General features: G+C 35.2%; 1 protein-coding gene across 4 annotated transcripts in view; it reads right to left on the reverse strand.

Annotated features, from left to right (window-relative positions):
- Nucleotides 1-24,717, reverse strand: part of LRBA (LPS responsive beige-like anchor protein) — a 751,667-nt gene that overhangs the window by 487,116 nt on the left and 239,834 nt on the right. For all 4 annotated transcript variants that reach the window (XM_057546722.1, XM_057546725.1, XM_057546723.1 and 1 more), the window contains exon 35: nucleotides 8,655-8,719. In XM_057546722.1, coding sequence (XP_057402705.1) covers nucleotides 8,655-8,719 — 65 coding nt within the window. The remainder of the gene's footprint in view (nucleotides 1-8,654; nucleotides 8,720-24,717) is intronic.

The raw sequence follows: 24,717 nt of genomic DNA on the forward strand, positions 1-24,717 counted from the left end.
CCCTTATTACTTATTCTTCCTGCCCCTGGGATTAAGTCCAGTAGTTGAACACTGCTACACAAATACATCCATTGCTATGTAAACTCATTTAACCTCAATGTATTAAATATTTATAAAAGTAAAGTCAAACCTACTGATTTTAGAAAAATAAATCTCTAAATTGTCCCTTTAAAATATATTCTACTCTCTAAAGAACGAGAGAATAAAAATTTCAAATATTACCTCCACTATTTCACTAAAGAATGTTAGTTCTCTTTATACCACTGTTTCTTTGTAACATTTGCTTAAAACACAAAGGCTAAAGTACTTTCTATAGGCTAAGCACTAAGGTAAAGAAGACAGTTTCTAATGACAGGAGGCAAACAAATCCAAACAGAGTAAGATAAACATAGATAAGAAATCAGGAAAAAGTTATTATAAAACCTACAATTACATGTGATATAAAAACAAATAAGTTATTCAAATAATTCTTTCTCCAATAAGAAATAATAAGAATCAGCTGTTCTGGATAAAGTATTTGAGAATAACATGAAATTTATTTCTTCACAAGACAGAGAAAAGTTTTAATGTAAAATATTTATTATATGTATATGTATTTTCTTTTCTTTTGGTAATAATCTTCAAAGAAATATCACTTGACTATTGTCAAGATTATCTGTATAAAGCAAATTTCTGTTTGAGAAAGGATGTTATTTACATGAAAAATCTAAATAATTGAAATAAAAACTATAAAAACAATGTACTTACAGAGAAAGTATCGTATCAATTAAACACAAATATCTACTGGTTTTGCAAGGCACTTCTCTAGGAGCCAGGGATATAACAATAAGCGAGAGACAGAGGGACTGCCCTCACTAAACATATACTGTACAGGAGGAGACAGACAATAAAGACAAACATGGGGAAAGAATAAAAGATATGGGGAAAAAATTTTAAGAAATTAGGTAAAAATAAACTGGGCAACAGGTTTCAGGGAAGACTTCTCTGACAAGGTGACATCTGAACTGGGACTTAAACCATAATGAAACAGACATGGAAAGATCTGGGGGTAGATCTTCCAGCTATGGTGAAATAAAGAGTCCAACAAATCCTTTCCCAGAAAAACAAGTATAGAACTGAAGAATAACAATCATTTCAGTGTTCTGAAAACTGACCAAAAGCAAACAACAAAATCCATAATAATTTTATTCACAAAACTGTGCTAAACACTAAGTAAGAACAAACAAAGTCTGTGGCAATCTTTTCTGGGAATTCCCCGCCAGACACCACAGGTGTGGTAGTTCCATCGGTCTCTGGCTGCTTATGGAAACCAGCAACTTCACTGCCAGAGGTGGCCGACTTGATTTGAAAGAGAGGACAGAAAATGAAGAAAATGCATGCCAAGCCGAAAACTGGAAAAACCTATAGCTCTCCTAGAGTGAGATTACATTTGAAGTTAGGGTGAGCAGGAGGCCAGAGAACAAACCAGAAATTAGAGAGGGAGATCCTGGAAATAAACTAGCTTAATAAGAATTTCACACATGGCTATCTGGGTCCCTGAGCAGATACAGGGCAGATTCGAAAAAAGATCAACAAGGAGTAAAAGCTAGATGAAAACTACTTCAAATTTAAATGTGTCCATCAAAACCAAACGCAGATCTACCAGCCATACACGGTCAAAGGTTTCAGAAAGACTTCTGATCAATCATTCACTGACCTCAAAGCTATGGAGAAAAAGGGGGGACCCCTTAAAAGCCAGACCAAAAAAAAAAAAAATATGAAGAAGAAGAATTCTAGAACAGCTAAGCAACAATATTAAGAACACCTTACCACAAAAGAGACAAATTCTGCAAATTAAGCCCAAGCAAGTAACTTCTAAAAATCAACAAATAAAACCAAATCCAACAACTATAAAAAGAACTATATACCACGACCAAGCAGGAATTAACCCAGGTATGCAGAGTCAGTTCAACATTCCAAAGTCAATTAATGTACTCCATCATACATAAACAAGCTAAAAAGAAAAATCACATGATCATATCAACAGATACCAAAAAAGCACTTGACAAAATCCAATGCCCATTCATGATAAAATCTCTCAGTAAACTAAGAATAGAAGGAAACTTCCTCAACTTGACAAAGAATATCTACAAAAAAATCCAAAAGCTAACATCATACCTAATGGTGAGAAACTGGAAACTTTCCCATTAAGATCAGTACAAGGCAAGGATGCCCCTCTCATCACTCCTTTTCAACATGGTACCAGAAATCCTAGCTAAAGCAAGAAGACAAGAAAAGGAAATGAAAGGTATACAGATTGGTAAGGAACACCTAAGAATATCTCTGTTCAGAGATGACATGACTATCTATGTAGAAGATCCAAAACAGCTAAACTTTTATCTCACACCATACAAAAACATTAACTCAAAATGAATCACAGACCTAAATGTAGAGGCTAAAACTACAAAATTTCTAGGGATGAAAAAATACTTCTAGGAAAAAAAAAAAAAAGAAGACCCTAGTACTTGTTTTGACCTAAGGTCTTGAATTTGCCAACAAGTCATAATCCATAAAAGAAAAAAATAGGTAAATGGTACTTCATCGAAATTAAAAACTTTTGCTCTTCAATGAAAATGAAAGGACAAGTCACAGACTGAGAGTAAATGTTTGCAAATCATGCATATGACAAAAGACTTATATCCAGAAATACTGATATATAAACTACTGTTTAAAAGTCAGAACTCATACAGTGAATGAAATTTTTAAATGGGCAAAAAATGTACACAGATATTTTCCCAAAGAAGGCACCTGAGAAAACACTCAACAGGATTAGCCATTAGGGAAATGCAAACAAAAACCAGAGTAAGATACCTACTAGGCTAACTAGGAAAATAGCTTGGCAGTTTCTTAAAAAATTAAACACAGACTTCCCATTCCACCGAGCAATTGTACTCCTAGGTATCTACCCAAGAGAAATGAAAACATATGTCCACACAAAGCCTTGTACACAAACACACATAGAAGCATTGTTTATAATAGCCAAAAACGGAAAGCAATCCAAACGTTCATTGACTGCTAAAGAGATAAACAAAATGTGGTATATCTGTACAATGGAACACTATTAATCAGTAAAAAGGAACAAAATACTGATACATGCCAAAATATGGGTAAAAGCACCAGGAATTATTATAAGAACAGTGTTGGAGAAAGTGACAGTGATCCAAAAACTAAAAGCAATGAGAAATAAATGGAACTTATTTGGGGGTATGTAGAGACACCACTGATGAGGGATGGTAAGCGATACAGCCTACAAACATGAGATTCCAAGCTGACTGAGATCCTGGTCTGACAGTTCCCTGAACTCCTCTCCTTCTCCGAGCTTGTCTTCCACCCTACCTCAGCCATTTATTGCATGGTCATATGCCAGACCTCATCATTTCCAATAACTGAATGGCCTTGGTTCTACTCGCCCCACTCTCTAAACTACTACCTCTCATGTTTATAGCTCACTCATTCTATTACTATCACAACTCTAACAGTCCTTAGAGCTCCAATCCATCCATCCTATCGTTTTCTTTACAGTCACTCTCCTCTTTACCTAGCTTAATAATCATAATCCTGTGGTCAATGATTACAATCAGTCTCTAGCACAAAGAGACTCCCTTGTCCTTCTCTCCCCCATATTCACTTGGCAAAACCTAAACCCATTGAAACCCAACTCTAACTCTACTTCCATATTTACCTCCCAGACTCTGCAACTACATAAAATGCCTTCCCAGGTTACTGTAAATGACCCATCCATGCTCTACTTTAAAGCCAAACCCCCATTTGCATACAAATTCACCCACTCGCAAAACAACTTAAAAACATCACTCCAGAAATTCTCACCTATCTCTTCTACATTAATTTCCCCACTCCTTACCATGAAACTGTTCTCTTGTTCTCATTTTTTAAAAACCCTACTTCCCTTGACTCTGTTCCCCCCACTGCATTTTATTTTTGCTCCCCTTTGCAGCAAAATTCCTCTAAAGAACTGTTTATACATATTCTATAATTCCTCTTCTCTTATTCTCTTCTTCTTTTCTAAATTCACTGCAAATAGGCTTTTTTCCACACCACTCTCCCAAAACTACTCCTGACCAAGTCAGAAACAACTTCTGAGCCCGTGGTTAAAATCTCAGTCATCACCCTACCACCTTAATGATTTCATCTAATCTCAAGGCATTAAATATCATCTATATTCTTATAACACTCAAGTTTAGATCTCTAGTCTGGAGAAATAATTAACAACTGCCTCTACCTGGATGTCTACTAGAGATATAAAAATCAGTATTTCCAAAACTGAACTCCTGATCTTCCCCGATAACTGTTTTATCCACAGCCTTTTCCATCTGGTTGATAGAAACACCATCTTTTCAGCTGCAGAGGCCAAAAATCTTAAGAGTAATACTTGACTCCTAGCTTTGTCTCACAATCCACATCCAATCCATTAGTAAATCCTATCAGCTCTACCTTCAAAATATATTCATAATCCTACTACTTCTTACCTCCTCTACTGCTGCTGTCCTAGTCCAAAACACCATCATGTTTAACTAGAATTACTACAGTAGTTCCCTAGTTGATCTCTTTGCTTCTATCCTTAAAGTCCTATATAAATCAGCCTTTTTTAAAACATAAGGCAGATTGTCTCCCTCCTCTACTCAAAATACTGCAATGATTGTTATCTCCTGCAGAATGAATTGCAAAGGCTCTACACAAATCTTGCCCTATGTCTCTGACCTCATTTCTTACTTCTCTCCACTTTGATCACTTGTTCTTGCTATACTGGCCTCATTCCTCAGATATGCCAGGGAAGCTTTCATCTGTTTACTGGCTGTTCCCTAGGACTGGAATGCTTTTCCCCTACATGCCCCTATGTTTAACTCCTTCACATCATTCAAGTGCTTGCTTACATGTCACTTGCTCAGTGATCTCTAATATAACCACTCTATTTAAACTACAAACCATATCAAACCTTTATATTTCCTTTAAAAATCACCATTTCCCTCAACCTGCTTCACATTATCTTTTTCCAAAGAACTTACCACCTTTCATATATAATCCATTACTTATTTTGTTTATTGTTCATAGTCTGCCAATGACTGTTCAAATGTAAGATCTACAAAAAAAAGAATCTTTATCTGTTTTGTTTATTGCTGTATCCCCAGAATCAAGGACAAGTCAAGGTACACAGTCAGTGCATAATAAATATTGGCTGAATGAATAGATGAGGAAACGGATACTCACAGAAGTAAAAGTACTTCCCATATATCAAAGCTGAAACTTGAACCCAAGGCTAACTTCAAAGCTAAAACTAATAATCACAGGAGCATGTTGCCTTATCTACTAAATGTAACACCAACTTGCATAATTGAGGGCATTTAGACTTAGTAGAACCTAAACAAAATAGACTTTTTTTTTCAGCTTATAAATTCATTTGTTTATTTTATTTTATTTTATTTTATTTTTAACATCTTTATTGGAGTATAATTGCTTTACAATGGTGTGTTAGTTTCTACTTTATAACAAAGTGAATCAGCTATATATATACATATATCCCCATATCCCTTCCCTCTCGCGTCTCCCTTCCTCCCACCCTCCGTATCCCACCCTTCTAGCTGGTCACAAAGCACCCAGCTGATCTCCCTGTGCTATGTGACTGCTCCCCACTAGCTATCTATTTTACATTTGGTAGTGTATATATGTCCATATTTACACTACCACTCTCCCACTTTGTCCCAGCTTACCCTTCCCCCACCCCATGTCCTCAAGTCCATTCTCTAGTAAGTCTGCGTCTTTATTCCCATCTTGCCCCTAGGTTCTTCATGACCTTTTTTTTTTTTTTTAGATTCCATATATATGTGTTACCATACGGTATTTGTTTTTCTCTTTCTGACTTACTTCACTCTGTATGACAGACTCTAGGTCCATCCACCTCACTACAAATAACTCAATTTTGTTTCTTTTTATGGCTGAGTAATATTCCATTGTATATATGTGCCACATCTTCTTTATCCATTCATCTGTTGATGGACACTTAGGTTGCTTCCATGTCCTGGCTATTGTAAATAGAGCTGCAATGAACATTGTGGTACATGACTTTTTTTTTTTTCTTTTTTTTTATGACTTTTTTTGAATTATGGTTTTCTCAGGGTATATGCCCAGTAGTGGGATTGCTGGGTCATATGGTAGTTCTATTTTTACTTTTTAAGGAACCTCCATACTGTTCTTCATAGTGGCTGTATCAATTTACATTCCCACCAACAGTGTATGAGGGTTCCCTTTTCTCCACACACTCTCCAGCATTTACTGTTTGTAGATTTTTTGATGATGGCCATTCTGACTGGTGTGAGGTGATACCTCATTGTAGTTTTGATTTGCATTTCTCTAATGATTAATGATGTTGAGCATTCTTTCATGTGTTTGTTGGCAATCTGTACATCTTTGGAGAAATGTCTATTTAGGTCTTCTGCCCATTTTTGGATTGGGTTGTTTATTTTTTTGATATTGAGCTGCATGAGCTGCTTGTAAATTTTGGAGATTAATCCTTTGTCAGTTGCTTCATTTGCAAAATAGACTTTTATAACCACTTCTCTTAAAAAACAGAACTAGTGTTAATCAGTGTTTTGCATTAAGTAGAACAAATACATATTCGATCAACAGCACTGACTTAACTCTTTTTCTAAATATAAACTTTAAAAGCATCTAATACCTCAGTGTTGAAATTCAGCCAAAGAGCTATTTATTTTTTTGATGAACAAGCACTTTGAAATTTTTGCTAAAAGTAAGACTAAATTATTAGTCATTCACTCATTGAGAAATATTTATTGATTTCCCAACACTTTCCAGACTCCAGACTACAATTTAGCTCTGTTTCTCATATAGATCACTGCAATAGCCTTATTACTGTTCTTGATTTCAATTAGGTCTCCTCTCCTTCAACCCATCCTAAACATCACTGCTAGTTATCCTTCCAAAACCCAAGTATCACAATGATAATACTTTCTTAAGACATTTCAAGGTTTCCCATTGCCTTTAGATGAAAATCCAAATACACCATATTAGACCTTTTATGGTCCAGATAACCAATTCTATTCCAACAATTCACACACATACACATGCACACACACGCACACACGTACATACACACCTTCCCACATCACAGTATCTTCAGATATTCTATTCCCTCTATTCAGAATGCTTTTCATACATATGTCCTCCAATTTATCCATAATCCCCACTTTTCCAAAGTCTACATTACTAACCTTACTCATCCTTGAAAATACATCTCAGGAATCATGTTTCCCTGGGGAGGTTCTACCTAATTCTTCTGAACTAAATTGTGGAGTCTTTCTCTTTTTTCACATTCCTACCTTAATGACCTATATGTAAATATTTCTAGCACAGAATTTAGCATATGGCATTAGTTGCAGGTTTATTTATTTGCATTCAACACTAGTCTGTGAGCACCTATAATTATTTACTGATTGAAATAATTTTAGTAGCATTTAATATAAAATAAAGTTAACAGTACCCTCTTCTACAACATTAACGAGACAGAGGCTAAATTCCTAGTTACTAGTTCAAATTATTCCTATAGTGATGGTGTCAGTCTCTCAACTCTAGACAGAACAGTATATAAAACATTCTTAAACAATAATTTTGTTCAGAATGCTATTTCCAATGGCAGCCAATCACACCTTTTAATCTATACCCTGGGTCTTCAGTCCAAGTAATCCAAAATCAACTGCCACAGGCTTCCCTCTTAGCGCAGTGGTTAAGAATCCGCCTGCCAATGCAGGAGACACGGGTTTGAGCCCTGGGCCGGGAAGATCCCACATGCCGCGGAGCATCTAAGCCCTTGTGCCACAACTACTGAGCCTGTGCTCTAGAGCCCACGAGCCACAACTACTGAAGCCCACACGCCTAGAGCCCATGCTCCACAACAAGAGAAGCCACCGCAATGAGAAGCCTGCACACTGCAACAAAGAGTAGCCCCCACTAACCACAACTAGAGAAAGCCCGCGGGCAGCAACGAAGACCCAACACAGCCAAAATAAATAAATAAACAAATTTATTTTTGAAAAAAAGAAAAAATCAACTGCCACGAAACAGACCCAAAGTAGTCCACTCATCATTTCCTCAATTTATTCTTATCCTTTAATTCTCTCACTTTCTTAAATCTATTTTTCCCTTGTATCTTTCTATCTCTGTACTTCACTTTTCTTTCCTACTACTGACTATTCTTTCCTTGAATTCTTCTTCCCTTTTGCCCAGGCCATGACATAAGAGAGATAATATAGACCATATTAGTCTATTTATTGGCTCTACAAATATAATAGAATTTTCTAGGAAGTCCAAATAAGTATCAGTTTTCCTTATATTTGCTAACAGAATCATCAGTGTACTTTTGCCAAAGGCTTACTTACTGAAAAACAAAGAACTGACTTTATCATTAAGCACATAACCATGAAGAGAACAAAATGATTAAATATTGAAGTATTTATAATAATTAATACCTAAGCTGACTATATCACTGACTGCAAAAACAATATAGTGCCAAAAATATCAGTTCCAATGGCAAAAATAACAATAACATCTTAAAGTAAAATATACATGGATATAAAATAGATTACCTTCCTTCGTTGACAAGTTCAATAAAAGCAAGGCCTGCATTCTTCTGAATAGAATTCTGCCACTCCTAAAAAATAGCAGAAAATAGCTGAACAAATTTTATTCAGTAGGTTATTTCTTTAAAACAATAATTATGAAAAACGTCACCCATATCAATTTCATACTTAATTGAAATTGATTTAATGGAAATTAATTAATTTCCAAAAGATCTTAATGGAAAAGTTTTGTTAAACATGCTGTCTACCCAATGCAGCCCCATGAACACATAAATAGTTGACATTAAAAAGTAAACTAAACAAGTTAGCAACAACTTGATTCTAGATAAACTAAATGAGCCTATCTATATTTATCTTGCCCTTTTAGTTCTGTACCATTATATCCTACTAATTTAACTGAAACAGTTTGAAAGGAAGGCAGCAAAGAAGACCAAGGACAGAGGTTTTGTTTTTGTTTCTTTAAGAGATGCATTACCCCAAATGAGGGGAAGACGGAATTAAGTAGCTCCCTAAACTTAATAAATAGTGCACATTCTACAAAAATTGATGATTAATGATTGAGAAAGAGACGAAAGATCAGTGAATTTGGCTAGACTACTTGTAAGCTGAAAAACTATAATTTACTAGCATATGAATTAGCAAAAGATGGTATAAAATTATTAATATATTCTTTATGAATAAGTTATCCATTAAAAAGCCCTCTGGCAGTCCAGTGGTTAAGAATCCATCTTCCGACGCAGGGGACGTGGGTTCAATCCCTGGCCGGGGAACTAAGGTCCCACATGCCGCACGGCAAGTAAGCCTGCGCCCCACAATTACAGAGCCCGTGTGCGGCAACTACAGACCCCACGTGCTCTGGAGCCTGCGCACCACAACTAGAGAGCCCCCGCGCTGCAACTACTGAGCCCGCATGCTCTGGAGCCTGTGCGCCACAGCTACAGACAAGCCCACGCAACACGACTAGAGAGAAGCCCACGTGCTGCAACAAAGAGCTCGCGTGCCTCAGTGAAGAGCCCGGACGCCTCAATGAAGAGCCTGGGTGCCGCAACGAAAGATCCCCAATGCCCCAACTAAGACCTGACTCAGCCAAAAATAAAAACTAAATAAATAAATATTTTCTTACAAAAGCCTCAGAAGAAAATTAACCAGTAATATATACAGAAATGAATTTTTTTAATCCTCATCTCAAAACAGATATAAAATACGCATTAATCCAATAAAGCTGGGCCCACATGAACTGAAATGTAGCTAGATTTGAGAAATGCCAATGCATGAGTGTGTGTATTTTTTAAAGAACTAGACATATATACATAATCTTTATGTTCCTTAAAACTAAAGAGCCCTTATATTCCACCTACGTAATATCCCTCAACTAATCTTTTTTTGTCCTTTTATAATGGTCAAAACAAAAGACAGTGCTGGGGACCTTACCACTGTTATCATAAGCAGTATTCATATATTCTGAATCTAACACCTTTAAGAGTTTTTAATTCCATGGAATTTCACCCCTGAAGACTGTTCTGTGTCATGCCAAATTCTAATTTAGTTTTAAGCCTCATCCTTTCACAGCTACTTTCTCCTTTTTATCCCCAGTATTTATTACTTTCATGTTTTGAAAAACCCAAGGTGGCCCTCAGGACTGAAATGGCTGTTTGCCATAATTTTGTTATAGAGTTTATTTCATGAATAGTGTCAGCAAGAACATACTAACAGAACATATACAGTAGAATGAAAAGTAGATATAAAGTCAGTCAGACACTTGAGGCTACAGTAATTGGCTAGGACTAGGTGAGAAGATAAAGCAATGTGTTGCTGAAAAACAAGAAGTCATGGGATCTATGTTCTCAAACTGACTATGACACTAACAGGATATGTCCATAAACAGATCACTCTACATCTCTAGGTCCTCAATACCCCCTTAAAAAAATTCTTAAAAGATGTGTGATTTTATGATTCAACAACTTACAAACATTTAGAAATTAGTGGCTCATAAGTCCAAAATATATACTCTCAAAATTCACAACAGCCAGCAAACTGAAACAACAAAATAGAGATCTTATATTTCTTTCAATAAGGTAAACCAAGTCAAGGATAAATAGAAATACCCATCTAATTTAAAATCCTATTCTTTCCAGCAAAATGAAGTAAACAGACAGACAATACAAAGGAAAGCAATCAAACTCCATGAAGAAGTAAATCTCTGAGAGAAGAGGATGTGTCATACCCTCCACTCTTCTCAGAAATAGGAGGAAGAAAAGAGAAAAAAGCAGAAACCGCAGGTAAGTTTTTTGACCCTGGTCCAGAAGGTTCCACACCTCACTTCCGAGGCGGAGCACAGGGAGATGCCAAGTCTCAAAGAGTTGCCCTAAACCTAGTAATGCAAAGGAAGAGTAGATAGAGACAGATGTAATGGTAGATGGACCTAAAACAGCCTCACAGCAACTCATGCCCTTGGAGGAGTCAGAAATTATCACAGAAAGATGTACACATAGTTGAGGCTTTGAGGGGATGAGGAAAACACAGCTGTGACCTTTGTTGATAGACAGCAGGGAATCAGAAAGGATGGTAACAGAGGGATGCCCTAGTCAAGGAACAGAAGCAAAATCTCACTCCTCAGCTCTTATGCCCAACAGAGCACTCTCAGCAAGCCACCTGGAAATCTGATACAGCACCAGAGTGTGAGGAGGCAAGACCTTAAACTGAGTTTTCCTTTAGATCACTTACTTGAGGGAAAAAATCTCAAAAGGGAAATTAAATTTAGTAAAAAGAAAATAAAGTTACTTTTCTCGCTAGAAAAAAAGAAATTAGGAAGAAAGGCAAGAGGTTACCCCATATATAATTCTTTAGATCAGACATTTTATTTTAAAAAGTATCTACTAGTATTATTTTTCTCAAATCCATTTTGTCTGATTTAAAACTGCAACAGGTGGGGATTTTTATGTCATATAAAACTCAAACCCCACATGAAAAACATAGGTAACAGTAGAGACACTCAAATTTTAAGTATACAGGTAAACATCATTTTGATTTTATTTTCATTTATGTATACAAACTGACTTTTACTGATAATGTAAATTTAAATTTCACAAAGATTTTAAATTTCACAAAGATTTTAAACAGCATGATTTAGGTCAGATAGAAAACTAGTTAAAGTTAGTATAACTATAAAAACATTACCATCTAAAAATTTTATGACCTCAACTTAAATTGGTATGCCACACAATTTTTTTCTTTTAAGTTATAAACAAATTAGACATGAAGATACACATAGAACTTGAAGAGTCCAATTTTTCTTATGAAAGCTCAGAAACATATTTATGACTGCTAATACATTTGGATTCTTGTTTTCTCAAACATCATCTATAAACTCATATTATTTAACTTGTAGTAACAGCTATCTAAACACCTGGAATAAAACTTTTTCACCAGTTAAAAAAATTAGACAAAATGAGAAATGAAGTGAAAATACAAATCTTACCTACGCTTTGGGTAGTTATAAAAATCTTACAATTCTTAAAGATATCAGAGTTTTAATTTGCCTATAATCCGTTCCTAATTATAAACTATTTAACATTTAATAAAATATCACATACCAGGTACATAAAGATATACTGATAGGAATTAATAACCCAGGTAAAAAGAAGCTGCAATCCATGAGAATAGGAAATTAATTTGTTTTAATAAACCCAGCTGTTAGTCAAAGCCAACAAGTTTTCTCCATACTAAAACACTGACTACAATCCTTAAGGAAGTCACCAAAACTACAAAGAAGTTTCATGCTATCCTAAAGCATTTTCTGCACTTCTGAGACAATTATTAAAGAAGGTGTTAGTCTAAACAATTTCACAAACCACAGCTCAAAATAACCTTTAGTGAGTTTTAACAGTTGAAAGAAAAGCTTAATGGTTATCCTCTCTCATGATCATTTCAATATTTCATCATAGTATTTACAATTATATAGCAATGCAAAATGCACCGTACATTTAAAGGTCTTGGTTATTCTTTTCCCAGAGGTATTGATGAAAAACATGTTAAAAGCCTCAAATCCAACCACTAATGCAGCTAAGTAATTTTAAAACACATTTCAGCACTTTGGAGAGGAAGGACTCAAAACACAACTGAGTCAATAATTTCATACTGTTCTAAGCTGTATTTAATTGACTATCACTTCCTAAGGCCATAACTGTTGACTAGTCAATTTTTACTAAAATATACTCTTAGCTTACTAATGCTCTTAAGTCATACAACAACAACAACAGAGATAGTATATATTAGTGAAATCTAGTAAATAAACAGTTACACCAATTTTCAAACATGTGCTTTTGGTGGTAAAAGTCCACCAAACTTGGGTTGGGGGAAAAAAAAGACTTCATCAACTAAATTAATTCTATGCCTCCCCACCATCAACAAATATAGAGAAAAAGGGCACCAATAAATGTGCTATATATTAATTTATAATATTTTAATACAACTTTAACTTCCCTAAAGTGAACTTGACAGCTTTCTATAAATTTGATAATCTCCTACAACATATTTTAGTGTCTTGAGTACAGCACATGAATTTATCTAAATTGTAAAAGTAATTCCCAAATATTACCATGCTCTAAAGCAAATAAAATCAAGCCACAGATTGACAAGATAGACTACATATACTCCATGCTGCCACCTTTTTTCTTTTTTAGCCAAGCCATCGATATTGACATTAAATGTATATCAATTTTTTTTATTCTAGTGGGCTAGAAAATCACTAAACTATGTTCTACTCTTAAAATAAAAAAGGTATAAAATGAGTGACTTTGGTTAAACAGCAAAAAACAAGAACAAAAATAATAAAGAGAGGACAAGAGTAATGAGAGAGGGTTAAAAAATTTCTCTACAACCTGAAGGGAAATAACTTGAAGAAGCAGACAAATGCTTGTTACAAAACCCTTAGAAAGGCCAAGAATTGAAGGCACTAATTACATATATGGATGGCTGAGGGACAGGGATGAAAAGAGTTTAAATGAATAAAAGCTGGTATAAAAAACACAGAATCTGAGCTCCTCTCCCCATGTCGATGGCCATCTCCACCATGGTAAGAGACTGGAAGTTTACTTTCCAGAGGAGTAAACCTCTGAACACTTCAAAAAGCCTTACTGTAAAAAACAAAATAACTTGAAAGTATGCTTACTGAACCATGAGACATCAAACAATATTAGAGAAGTGTTCTCTGAGAAAAATGAGAAGCCACGATAACATTTAAAATAAAGCTCATTCATCACCAGCAGACAGCTCATACATAGGCACATAGACTTTTGTGCAATACACTTAAACATGAGCACAAAGGGTCACTAGTCATTAGAGGAAAGACTCATATGAATGACAGACACCAAAGAAACAAGCAGGAAAAAAATAATTATTAAAAATGGACAAAATATTAACAAATTAAAATATTAAAAAATATTGTTAATGGGGTAGGGAGAGGAAGACTAAAGAAAAGTATAATTAATACCATCAGAAAGGTAAAAACTTTCATGTAAAAATTCAGGGCAGGGATACTTTTTTATTCACTGGTACCTCTTTGCCTCTGTATTAAGAGTTCTCCAAGCCAAGAGTTTGTGGCCCTCATCAGTGCCCATGATCACAGGCCTTGGGAGCTCCTTTAATCTGTAAGAAGAACTGGAGCAGCAGTTGTAAAATGGACTGTCTTACTGGAGCCAAGAACATCTGGGGAGCCAGATAACCCTCTCTTTGCACAACAGATGAAATTCGTTGTATGAAAAACAGAGTCCTCCAGAGAAACAGAACCAACAAGACAGAGATACGTATTTTATTTATTTTAAGAAAGTGGCTCACATAATTATGGAGGCTGACAAATCTCTGCAGGGCGAGTTAGCAAGCAGAAGAACCAGGAGACCTGATGCTGTAATTCTACTCCGAGTCAAAAAGCCTAAAAATCTAGAAAATGAATGGTGTAGTTCCAGACTGAAAGGCACTAGGCTCGAAACCCAAAAAGATCCAACATGTTAGTTTGAGAACAAAGGCAGGAAAAAGTGATATCTCAGTTCCAAGGCAGTCAAGCAAGTAGAATTCTCTCTACTCAGGGTATGCTCCGCCTTATTGTGCTAGTCAGGCCTTCAACTGATTGGATGAGGCCCATCCACATCAGGAAGGACAACCTGCTTTACACAGCCTACCGATTTAAATGTTAATCTCATTCAGAAACTTTCGGAATAATGTCTGACCAAATATCTGGATACCCCATGACCTAGTCAAGTTGACATAAAGTTAACCATCCAGCTCTTCCCTCCCATCTCCCCTGAAAACCTCAGAAAACTAGAAAATGCTATTAGAAATTAAGAGTATAATAAAAAACAAAAATTTTGAAAGAAGTACTGGAAGATGTAGAAGAAGGCTCTCAGGGGAGTAAAATAAAAGATAAAATGAAGAAAAAACAGGTGAGAATGGATATGAAAATTAGATAATTAATCCAGACAGTTCAACATCTAACTAAGAGGAGTTCTGGAAACAGAAATGAGAATACAGAGAAAGAAATTCCCATAGATATAATTAAAGAAAACTTCTCTGAATACAAGTACATACTTTTTCAGACTGAAAAAGTTTACATAAAATATCAAAGACAATGGATTTTAAAAGATCCACCCACATCAAGGTACAATCCAGTAACAACAAACATTTTTTAAAATAATAAAAATACTAAAAGCTCTCACAGAGAAAAAAATGATTGGAAAGATTACAATTTTCAGCCTATAATACTAATATCCCAACAAGCCACCAATCACATATAAAGGTTAAAAAAAAAAAAGACATTTTCATACAAGCGAGGTCTAAAAAATTCTACCATCATGCATTCTTTTTTAAGAAATTACAAAGGACATGCCTCATCAAAATTAATACAGAGACCCCACTATCATCCTCCATCCCAGTTCTGCTTTAATTTTTCCATGGCATACTTATTGCCAATTAGATTTCTTTCTTGCTTTTCTCTTTGTTTTATTCTCTCCAAAATCCAGTGCTGGGTCAGTGACCAGCACATATAGAATAAGTGATCAATAAATGTTGAATCAGTGTATCTTTCATAAAAGAAGGCCACTATAGGACACAGGAAATAGACACTATAGCATAAGAGGGAGAAGAGGAAACATCTAGGTTGATGATAAAAGAAGCCTCCAAATGACACCTTTCTACACAACTAAGGAGTAACCAATCCAGGTGAGAACAAGAAAACAGAGAACTCCAGGTACTGTATCTCCAAGAAAAAGAATTGAACCAATAGATACCAAGTGTGTTCATTACACTGATAGAAGTTATATGATTTCAGTGGAAAATTCAGAAATAAATTTGTGGTGGGTATACAGAAATTTAAATTAACAAAAAAAGTAGGAAATTACTAATTCCATGAGAAAGAATGAAAGAAAGAGAGACAAACAAGTGGGAGGGAGGAAGGGAGTGAGGGAGGGAAGGAGGGAGGGAGGAAGGAAGGAAGGAAGGAAAGAAGGAGGGAGGAAGGAGAGGCAAGGTGGTTGGGTAAGCATGGTACATTTTGTAGGTCTCCACGGATATTTACATTGTCACGAAAATGGAAATGCTAGGTATGGTTTTAACTAAATATTATGATATAACTGTCCTGGAAACAAGAGAGTACATGAAATGAAAAGGGACAGCAATATAAGTACTCAATAGCCATTTTCCATAGAAGACATTAGATAATATTTAAAACAGAAAAATCCAGAAATAGCTATCATTTAGAAATATGAAAGTAACTAGCAGAGTCAACAGCTAAGAGATCTGAATGTGGCTCCTTCCAGAAAGGAAGAATCAAGGGAAAGAAGAAGAATTGCAGCAGGGAACTGCTGTTTTCAGTTTAAGTTTTATACTATTATTAGATCTGTGAAATAATATATGTTTTCTTTGATAAAAAATAAAATTTATATTAAAAATCATGTTCTTGGGCTTCCCTGGTGGCGCAGTGGTTGAGAGTCCGCCTGCCAATGCAGGGGACACGGGTTCAAGCCCTGGTCTGGGAGGATCCCACATGCTGCGGAGCGGCTGGGCCCGTGAGCCATAATTACTGAGCCTGCGCGTCTGGAGCCTGTGCTCCGCAACAGGAGAGGCCGTGATAGTAAGAGGCGCGCGCACCGTGATGAGGAGTGGCCCCCGCTTGCCACAACTGGAGAAAGCCCTCGCGCAGAAACGAAGACCCAACACAGCCATAAATAAATAAATAAAAATTAAAAAAATAAAAAAGATATCTTATAAAAATAAAAAAATAAAAAAAATTTTTTAAAAATCATATGTTCTAAATGAGGAATAGTAAATGAATAGAAAAGAGAAAAATGCACATAATATTTTTCTAACTGGACAATAGGTATTTATGCAATATTATTCTAAAATATCTCTAAACAATAGAACAAGCATTCAAGTTTCACAATACTGATATCAAAATTATGAAAATGTAAGGTTAACAGCTGACCTTTCAGCAGAAACTCTGCAAGCCCAAAGAGAGTGGAAGGACATATTCAAAGTGATAAAAGGAAAAAACCTACAATCAAGATTACTCTACCCAGCAAGAAACTCATTCAGATTCAACGGAGAAATCAAAAGCTTTACAGAGAAGCAAAAGCTAAGAGAATTCAGCACCACCAAACCAGCTCTACAACAAATGCTAAAGGGACTGCTCTATGCAGGAAACACAAGAGAAGGAACAGACCTACGATAACAAACCCAAAACAATTAAGAAAATGATAAGAAAAACATACATATCTATAACTACCTTAAATGTAAATGGATTAAATGCTCCAACCAAAAGACACAGACTGGCTGAATGGATACAAAAACAAGACCCGTATATATGCTGTCTAAAAGAGACCCACTTCAGACCTAGGGACACATACAGACTGAAAGTGAGGGGATGGAAAAAGATATTCCATGCAAATGGAAATCAAAAGAAAGCTGGAGTAGCAATTCTCATATCAGAAAAATAGACTTTAAGATAAAGACTATCAGAAGAGACAAAGAAGGGCACTACACAGTGATCAAGGGATCAATCCAAGAAGAAAATACAACAATTGTAAATATTTATGCACCCAACATAGGAGCACCTCAATACATAAGGCAAATGCTAACAGCCATAAAAGAGGAAGTCAACAGTAACAAAATCATGGTAGGGGACTTTAACACCCCACTTTCACCGATGGACAGATCATCCAAAATGAAAATAAATAAGGAAACACAAGTTTTAAATAATACATTAAACAAGATGGACCTAATTGATATTTATAAGACATTACATCCCAAAACAACAGAATACACTTTCTTCTCAAGTGCTCATGGAACATTTTCCATAGAGATCATATCTTGGATCACAAATCAAGCCTTGGTGAATTTAAGAAAACTGAAATTGTTTCAAGTATCTTTTCCGACCACAGCACTATGAGACTAGATATCAATTACAGGAAAAAATCTGTAAAACATACAAACACATAGAGGCTAAACAATACACTACTAAATAACCTAGCGATCACTGAAGAAATCAAAGAGGAAATCAACAAATACCTATAAACAAATAACAATGAAAAGACGATGACCCAAAACCTACGGGATGCAGCAAAAGCAGTTCTAAGAGGGAAGTTTATAGCAATACAAGCCTACCTCAAGAAACAGGAAACATCTCGAATAAACAACCTAACCTTGCACCTGAAGCAATTAGAGAAAGAAGAACAAAAAAACCCCAAAGCTAGCAGAAGGAAAGAAATCTTATAGATCAGATCAGAAATAAATGAAAAAGAAATGAAGGAAACAATAGCAAAGAACAATAAAACTAAAAGCTGGTTCTTTGAGAAGATAAAGAAAATTGAAAAAACATTAGCCAGACTCATGAAGAAAAAAAGGGAGAAGACTCAAATCAATAGAATTAGAAATGAAAAAGAAGAAGTAACAACTGACACTGCAAAAATACAAAGGATCATGAGAGATTACTACAAGCAACTATATGCCAATAAAATGGACAACCTGGAAGAAATGGACACATATTTAGAAAAGCACAAACTTCCGAGACTGAACCAGGAAGAAATCGAAAATATAAACAGACCAATCACAAACACTGAAATTGAGACAGTGATTAAAAATCTTCCAACAAACAAAAGCCCAGGACCACATGGCTTCACAGGTGAATTTTATCAAACATTTAGAGAAGGGCTAACATCTATCCTTCTCAAACTCTTCCAAAATATAACAAAGGGAGGAACACTCCCAAACTCATTCTACGAGGCCACCATCACCCTGATACCAAAACCAGACAAAGATGCCACAAAGAAGGAAAACTACAGTCCAATATCACTAATGAACATAGATGCAAAAATCCTCAACAAATTCTAGCAAACAGAATCCAACAGCACAATAAAAGGATCATACACCATGATCAAGTGGGGTTTATCCCAGGAATGCAAGGATTCCTCAATATACGCAAATCAATCGATGTGATAAACCATATTAACAAATTGAAGGAGAAAAACCATATGATCCTCACAATAGATGCAGAAAAAGCTTTCAACAAAATTCAACACCCATTTATGATATAAACCCTCCAGAAAGTAGGCATAGAGGGAACTTACCTCAATATAATAAGGGACATATATGACAAACCCACAGCCAACATCGTTCTCAATGGTGAAAAACTGAAACCATTTCTACTAAGATCAGGAACAAGACAAGGTTGCCCACTCTCACCACTATTCTTCAACATAGCTTTGGAAGTTTTAGCCACAGCAATCAGAGAAGAAAAATAAATAAAAGGAATCCAAATAGGAAAAGAAGAAGTAAAGCATGTCACTGTTGGCAGATGACATGATAGTATACATAGAGAATCCGAAAGATGCTACCAGAAAACTACTAGAGCTAATCAATGAATTTCGTAAAATAACAGATTACAAAATTAATGCACAGAAATCTCTTGCATTCCTATACATTAACGACAAAATATCTGAAAGAGAAATTAAGGAAACACTTACATTTACCACTGCAACAAAAAGAATAAAGTACCTAGGAATAACCTATCTAAGGAAACAAAAGACCTGTATGCAGAAAACTATAAGACACTAATGAAAGAAATTAAAGATGATACCAACAGATGGAGAGATATACCATGTCCTTGGATTGGAAGAATCAACACTGCAAAAATGACTATACTACCCAAAGCAATCTACAGATTCAGTGCAATCCCTATCAAACTACCAATGGCATTTTTCACAGAACTAGAACAAAAAATTTCACAATTTGTATGGAAACACAAAAGACCCCGAATAGCCAAAGCAATCTTGAGAAAGAAAAATGGAGCTGGAGGAATCAGGCTCCCAGACTTCAGACTATACTACAAAGCTACAGTAATCAAGACAGTATGGTACTGGCATAAAAACAGAAATATAGATCAATGGAACAGGATAGAAAGCCCAGAGATAAACCCACGCACATACGGTCACCTTACCTTTGATAAAGGAGGCAAGAATATACAATGGAAAAAGACAGCCTCTTTAATAAGTGGTGCTGGGAAAACTGGACAGCTACATGTGAAAGAATGAAACTAGAAAACTTCCTAACACCATACACCAAAATAAAATCAAAATGGATTAAAGACCTAAATGTAAGGCCAGACACTATAAAATTCTTAGAGGAAAACATAGGCAGAACACTCTACGACATAAGTCAGAGCAAGATCCTTTTGACCCAGCTCCTAGAGAAATGGAAATAAAAACAAAAATAAACAAATGGGACCTAATGAAACTTAAAAGCTTTTGCACAGCAAAGGAAACCATAAACAAGATGAAAAGACAACCCTCAGAATGGGAGAAAATAGTTGCAAATATAGAAATTGACAAAGGATTAATCTCCAAAATTTACAAGCAGCTCATGCAGCTCAATATCAAAAAGCAAACCCAATCCAAAAATGGGCAGAAGACCTAAATAGACATTTCTCCAAAGAAGACATACAGATTGCCAACAAACACATGAAAGGATACTCAGCATCACTAATCATTAGAGAAATGCAAATCAAAACTACAATGAGGTGTCACCTCACAACTGTCAGAATGGCCATCATCAAAAAATCCACAAACAAGAAATGCTGGAGAGGGTATGGAGAAAAGGAAACCCTCGTGCACTGTTGGTGGGAATGTAAATTGATACAGCCACTATGGAGAACAGTATGGAGGTTCCTTAAAAAACTAAAAATAGAACTACCATATGACCCAGCAATCCCACTACTGGGCACATACCCTGAGAAAACCATAATTCAAAAGGAGTCATGTACCAAAATGTTCACCACAGCTCTATTTACAATAGCCAGGACATGGAAGCAACCTAAGTGTCCATTGACAGATGAATGGATAAAGAAGTTGTGGCACATATATACAATGGAATATTACTCAGCCATAAAAAGAAATGAAATTGAGTTATTTGTAGTGAGGTGGATGGACCTAGAATCTGTCATACAGAGTGAAGTAAGTCAGAAAGAGAAAAACAAATACCGTATGCTAACACACATATATGGAATATAAAAAAAAAAAGTTCTGAAGAACCTAGCGACAAGACAGGAATAAAGACACAGACCTACTAGAGAATGGACTTGAGGATATGGGGAGGGGGAAGGGTAAGCGGGAACCAAGTGAGAGAGTGGCATGGACATATATACACTACCAAACATAAAATAGATAGCTAGTGGGAAGCAGCCACATAGCACAGGGAGATCAGCTCGGTGCTTTATGACCACCTAGAGGGGTGGGATAGGGAGGGTGGGAGGGAGGGAGATGCAAGAGGGAAGACATATGGGGACATATGTATATGTATACCAGATTCACTTTGTTATAAAGCAGAAACTAACACACCATTGTAAAGCAATTATACTCCAATAATGATGTTAAAAAAAAAGAGTCATGTACCACAATGTTCATTGTAGCGCAATTTACGATAGCCAGGACATGGAAGCAACCTAAGTGTCCACTGACAGACGAATGGATAAAGAAAATGTGGCACATATATACAATGGGATACTACTCAGCCATAAAAAGAAACGAAATTGAGTTATTTGTAGTGAGGTGGATGCACCTAGAGTCTGTCATACAGAGTGAAGTAAGTCAGAAAGAGAAAAACAAATACTGTATGGTAACACATATATATGGAATCTAAAAAAAAAAGGTTCTGAAGAACCTAGGGGCAGGACAGGAATAAAGACGCAGACGTAGAGAACAGACTTGAGGACACGGGGAGGGGGAAGGGTAAGCTGGGACGAAGTGAGAGAGTGGCATGGACATATATACACTATCAAATGTAAAATAGGTAGCTAGTGGGGAGCAGCCACATAGCACAGGGAGATCAGCTCGGTGCTTTGTGACCACCTAGAGGGGTGGGGTAGGGAGGGTGGAAGGGAGACGCAAGAGGGAGGAGATATGGGGATATATGTATATGTATAGCTGATTCACTTTGTTATAAAGCAGAAACTAACACACCATTGTAAAGCAGTTATACTCCAATAAAGATGTTAAAAAAAAACCTAGGAAAATGTAAATGTATCATAAACTATTAAGAATTTTTATTTTTTTAAAAGTTAGTATTTTACATCCTACCAAATAAAATTAACTTCATTGCTATCGGCAATAAAATATTCTCCTTTTTTTTAAGTATTGACCTAAGGATCCAAACATAATTTAACTTAAAAAAAGGAATGAAGAATAATTTGTTAACAAAAACCTAAACTCATATCAAATTATTTCACTTTTGTTATAAAAAATTAAAAATTTAAAGGCTTCTGCTCTTCAATGAAATATCAATATTAATATTTTGAGATGTTACAGTTATCTATGCCTTTGTAAAATAAATCAGATTGGTTGGATATAGATCCCATTACCTAAATACATGTCAGAAACACTATTAGGAGTCAAGGGAGTAGGCCACAAAGAAGAGCTCAAATGAGGAAGGGAATGTATTAACACAAAACTGAGAACCACATTATGCACAGGACTAAAGGTCAAAACCAGAGAAAACTGGTTCATAGTCATGATATAGTAATCTTAAGTGCTCAAAGTAAACTATCAAGAACTTTTCAACAGTGTTTGCACTTTGTGTCAGCACTCTCTCAACAGCATATCTAACAGAAACTTGAGGAACCACATACCAGGAAAGACTATAGCATAATAGTAAAGAACAGGTTTTATTCCATTGTCTCTGTAGAGGGTACAACAAATCATTACATGAAATATCAAAATAAAATTTTACCTTTTGGCTAGTTTTGGTTTTGATGATTTTTGTGAACATGTACATCTAAATTGTACACCTAGTTTGTACAAGTATTATGGCTCAGTTTATAAATAAAATATATACACAGATAACTACAAAATAAAGAGAGAAAAGAAAGAAAAATTCTATTAAAGTTGGATTAGCAAATGGTTCAGTTTCATAACTGCTTATTTAACAAATGCTTTTGAATATTTACTATGTGCAAGGAATTGAATACTGAGAAAATAACTATTTATAGGATTGACAAAATAAATAATGCAAGGATTTAAAAATCCAAAAAGTTGAGATAACCATGCAATCAAGTATGTGATTACTATATAGTTTTAAATTGTTTGTAAATAATCAAAAAAACAATAATCCCCTGGTGTTGTGTTTAAGCATACATTAAAATTAATATATTTGCAAGTTTCTTTAAAAATCTGTTTTTAAACTTTTTCAGAAAAACATATTCTCCAGTCAACAATAATCTTTCAAATAACTTCCAAACTGGCATCAATATAGTCAAGATCTTTCACTAATCAATAAAGAAAGCTTGATTTCAATAAAGGTGACAAAAGTTGCTCTAACCCTTTCCAGCAACAAGCTCGCAACAGACGATCATCATTAAGCTTATATCAGGGCTTCACATTCAGGAGCTATATAAATGTGTCCTATTAGTACATGGTCAGTCTGTTTGGCAACTCCAGTTCTCCAGACATGTGGCAAATGCTGCCCTTTGAGGTCTGAAGTCAAGTCTTTAGGGAATCTCAAAGCCTGCACTGAAATTACAAGGAGCGTTCATTAGAGAGTGCTGGAGAGGAAACATGAAAGACTTCCATTAAAACTATATAAAACAGCTACTTATTTTAAAAAGATTTTTAAACCATCTCATGTACTCAGCTACAATAAAAAGTATTTACCAACTGAATATTTTTAAAAGCACTACTTTCAGGACATGGGTACATTCTTCATGCCTCCCATCCCCCACCTCAATACACCTAACATTCCTTTTATAGGGATCATCAAGTCAAGCTTTTGGTGTCCTGGGAGAGAATAAAACTACCTTATACCTCTAAACTCTTTCTACAGATCACTGTAAACATATATAAAATGAAGGTAATTTTAGAGACAAAGTTTTGTTTTCTAATATTAATTTTGAATAATACATACTGTTACTTAAACTCAGCCAGACATACATATGTGTTTCTTTTTAGATGCCTCTTTTTTTTTTTTACTCAAAAAGGCTCCATTTCATTTTCACTCAGTTTTAAACTAATAATCATAAAAAAGTTGTAAACACAAAATAATATAAATTATATACTAGTTAATCTATGAAATGGCATTTACCAGATAATATTATGGAAAATATATGAAGATTCAAATGTTTAAAATTAAAAGAAGAATGTCAATAAATTGACAGACAAGTGTTCAAAGAAATTTCATGTCTTTGCTATCTCAGGATTTTGAAAAACATAGTAAATATATTTTCTAATTAATAATTGTTTCCATTTTAAATTTCTAAATCTGTAGACACTTTTTAACTTGAGAGTATAGTTATTTACTAAATTTGCAACAAAACAAATACTACTAGAGAATACTTCAGTAACAAATCTCTATAAAATGTTATATAAAATTCATTAGCTTGCCTCAGTCATTTCTTGAATTCACATATATGTTGGTTTCTGACAGCCTAATTCCAAAAAGCAATTACAACCTCCATCCATATGTAAAAAGATAACAGAAAGCAAGTACATTAAACCAGTTTAAAAGAATAAAAATCTAAAGAAAACAGATTACGAATGAT

Source organism: Balaenoptera acutorostrata, chromosome 5, assembly GCF_949987535.1.
Source record: "Balaenoptera acutorostrata chromosome 5, mBalAcu1.1, whole genome shotgun sequence".
Lineage (NCBI taxonomy): Eukaryota > Metazoa > Chordata > Mammalia > Artiodactyla > Balaenopteridae > Balaenoptera > Balaenoptera acutorostrata.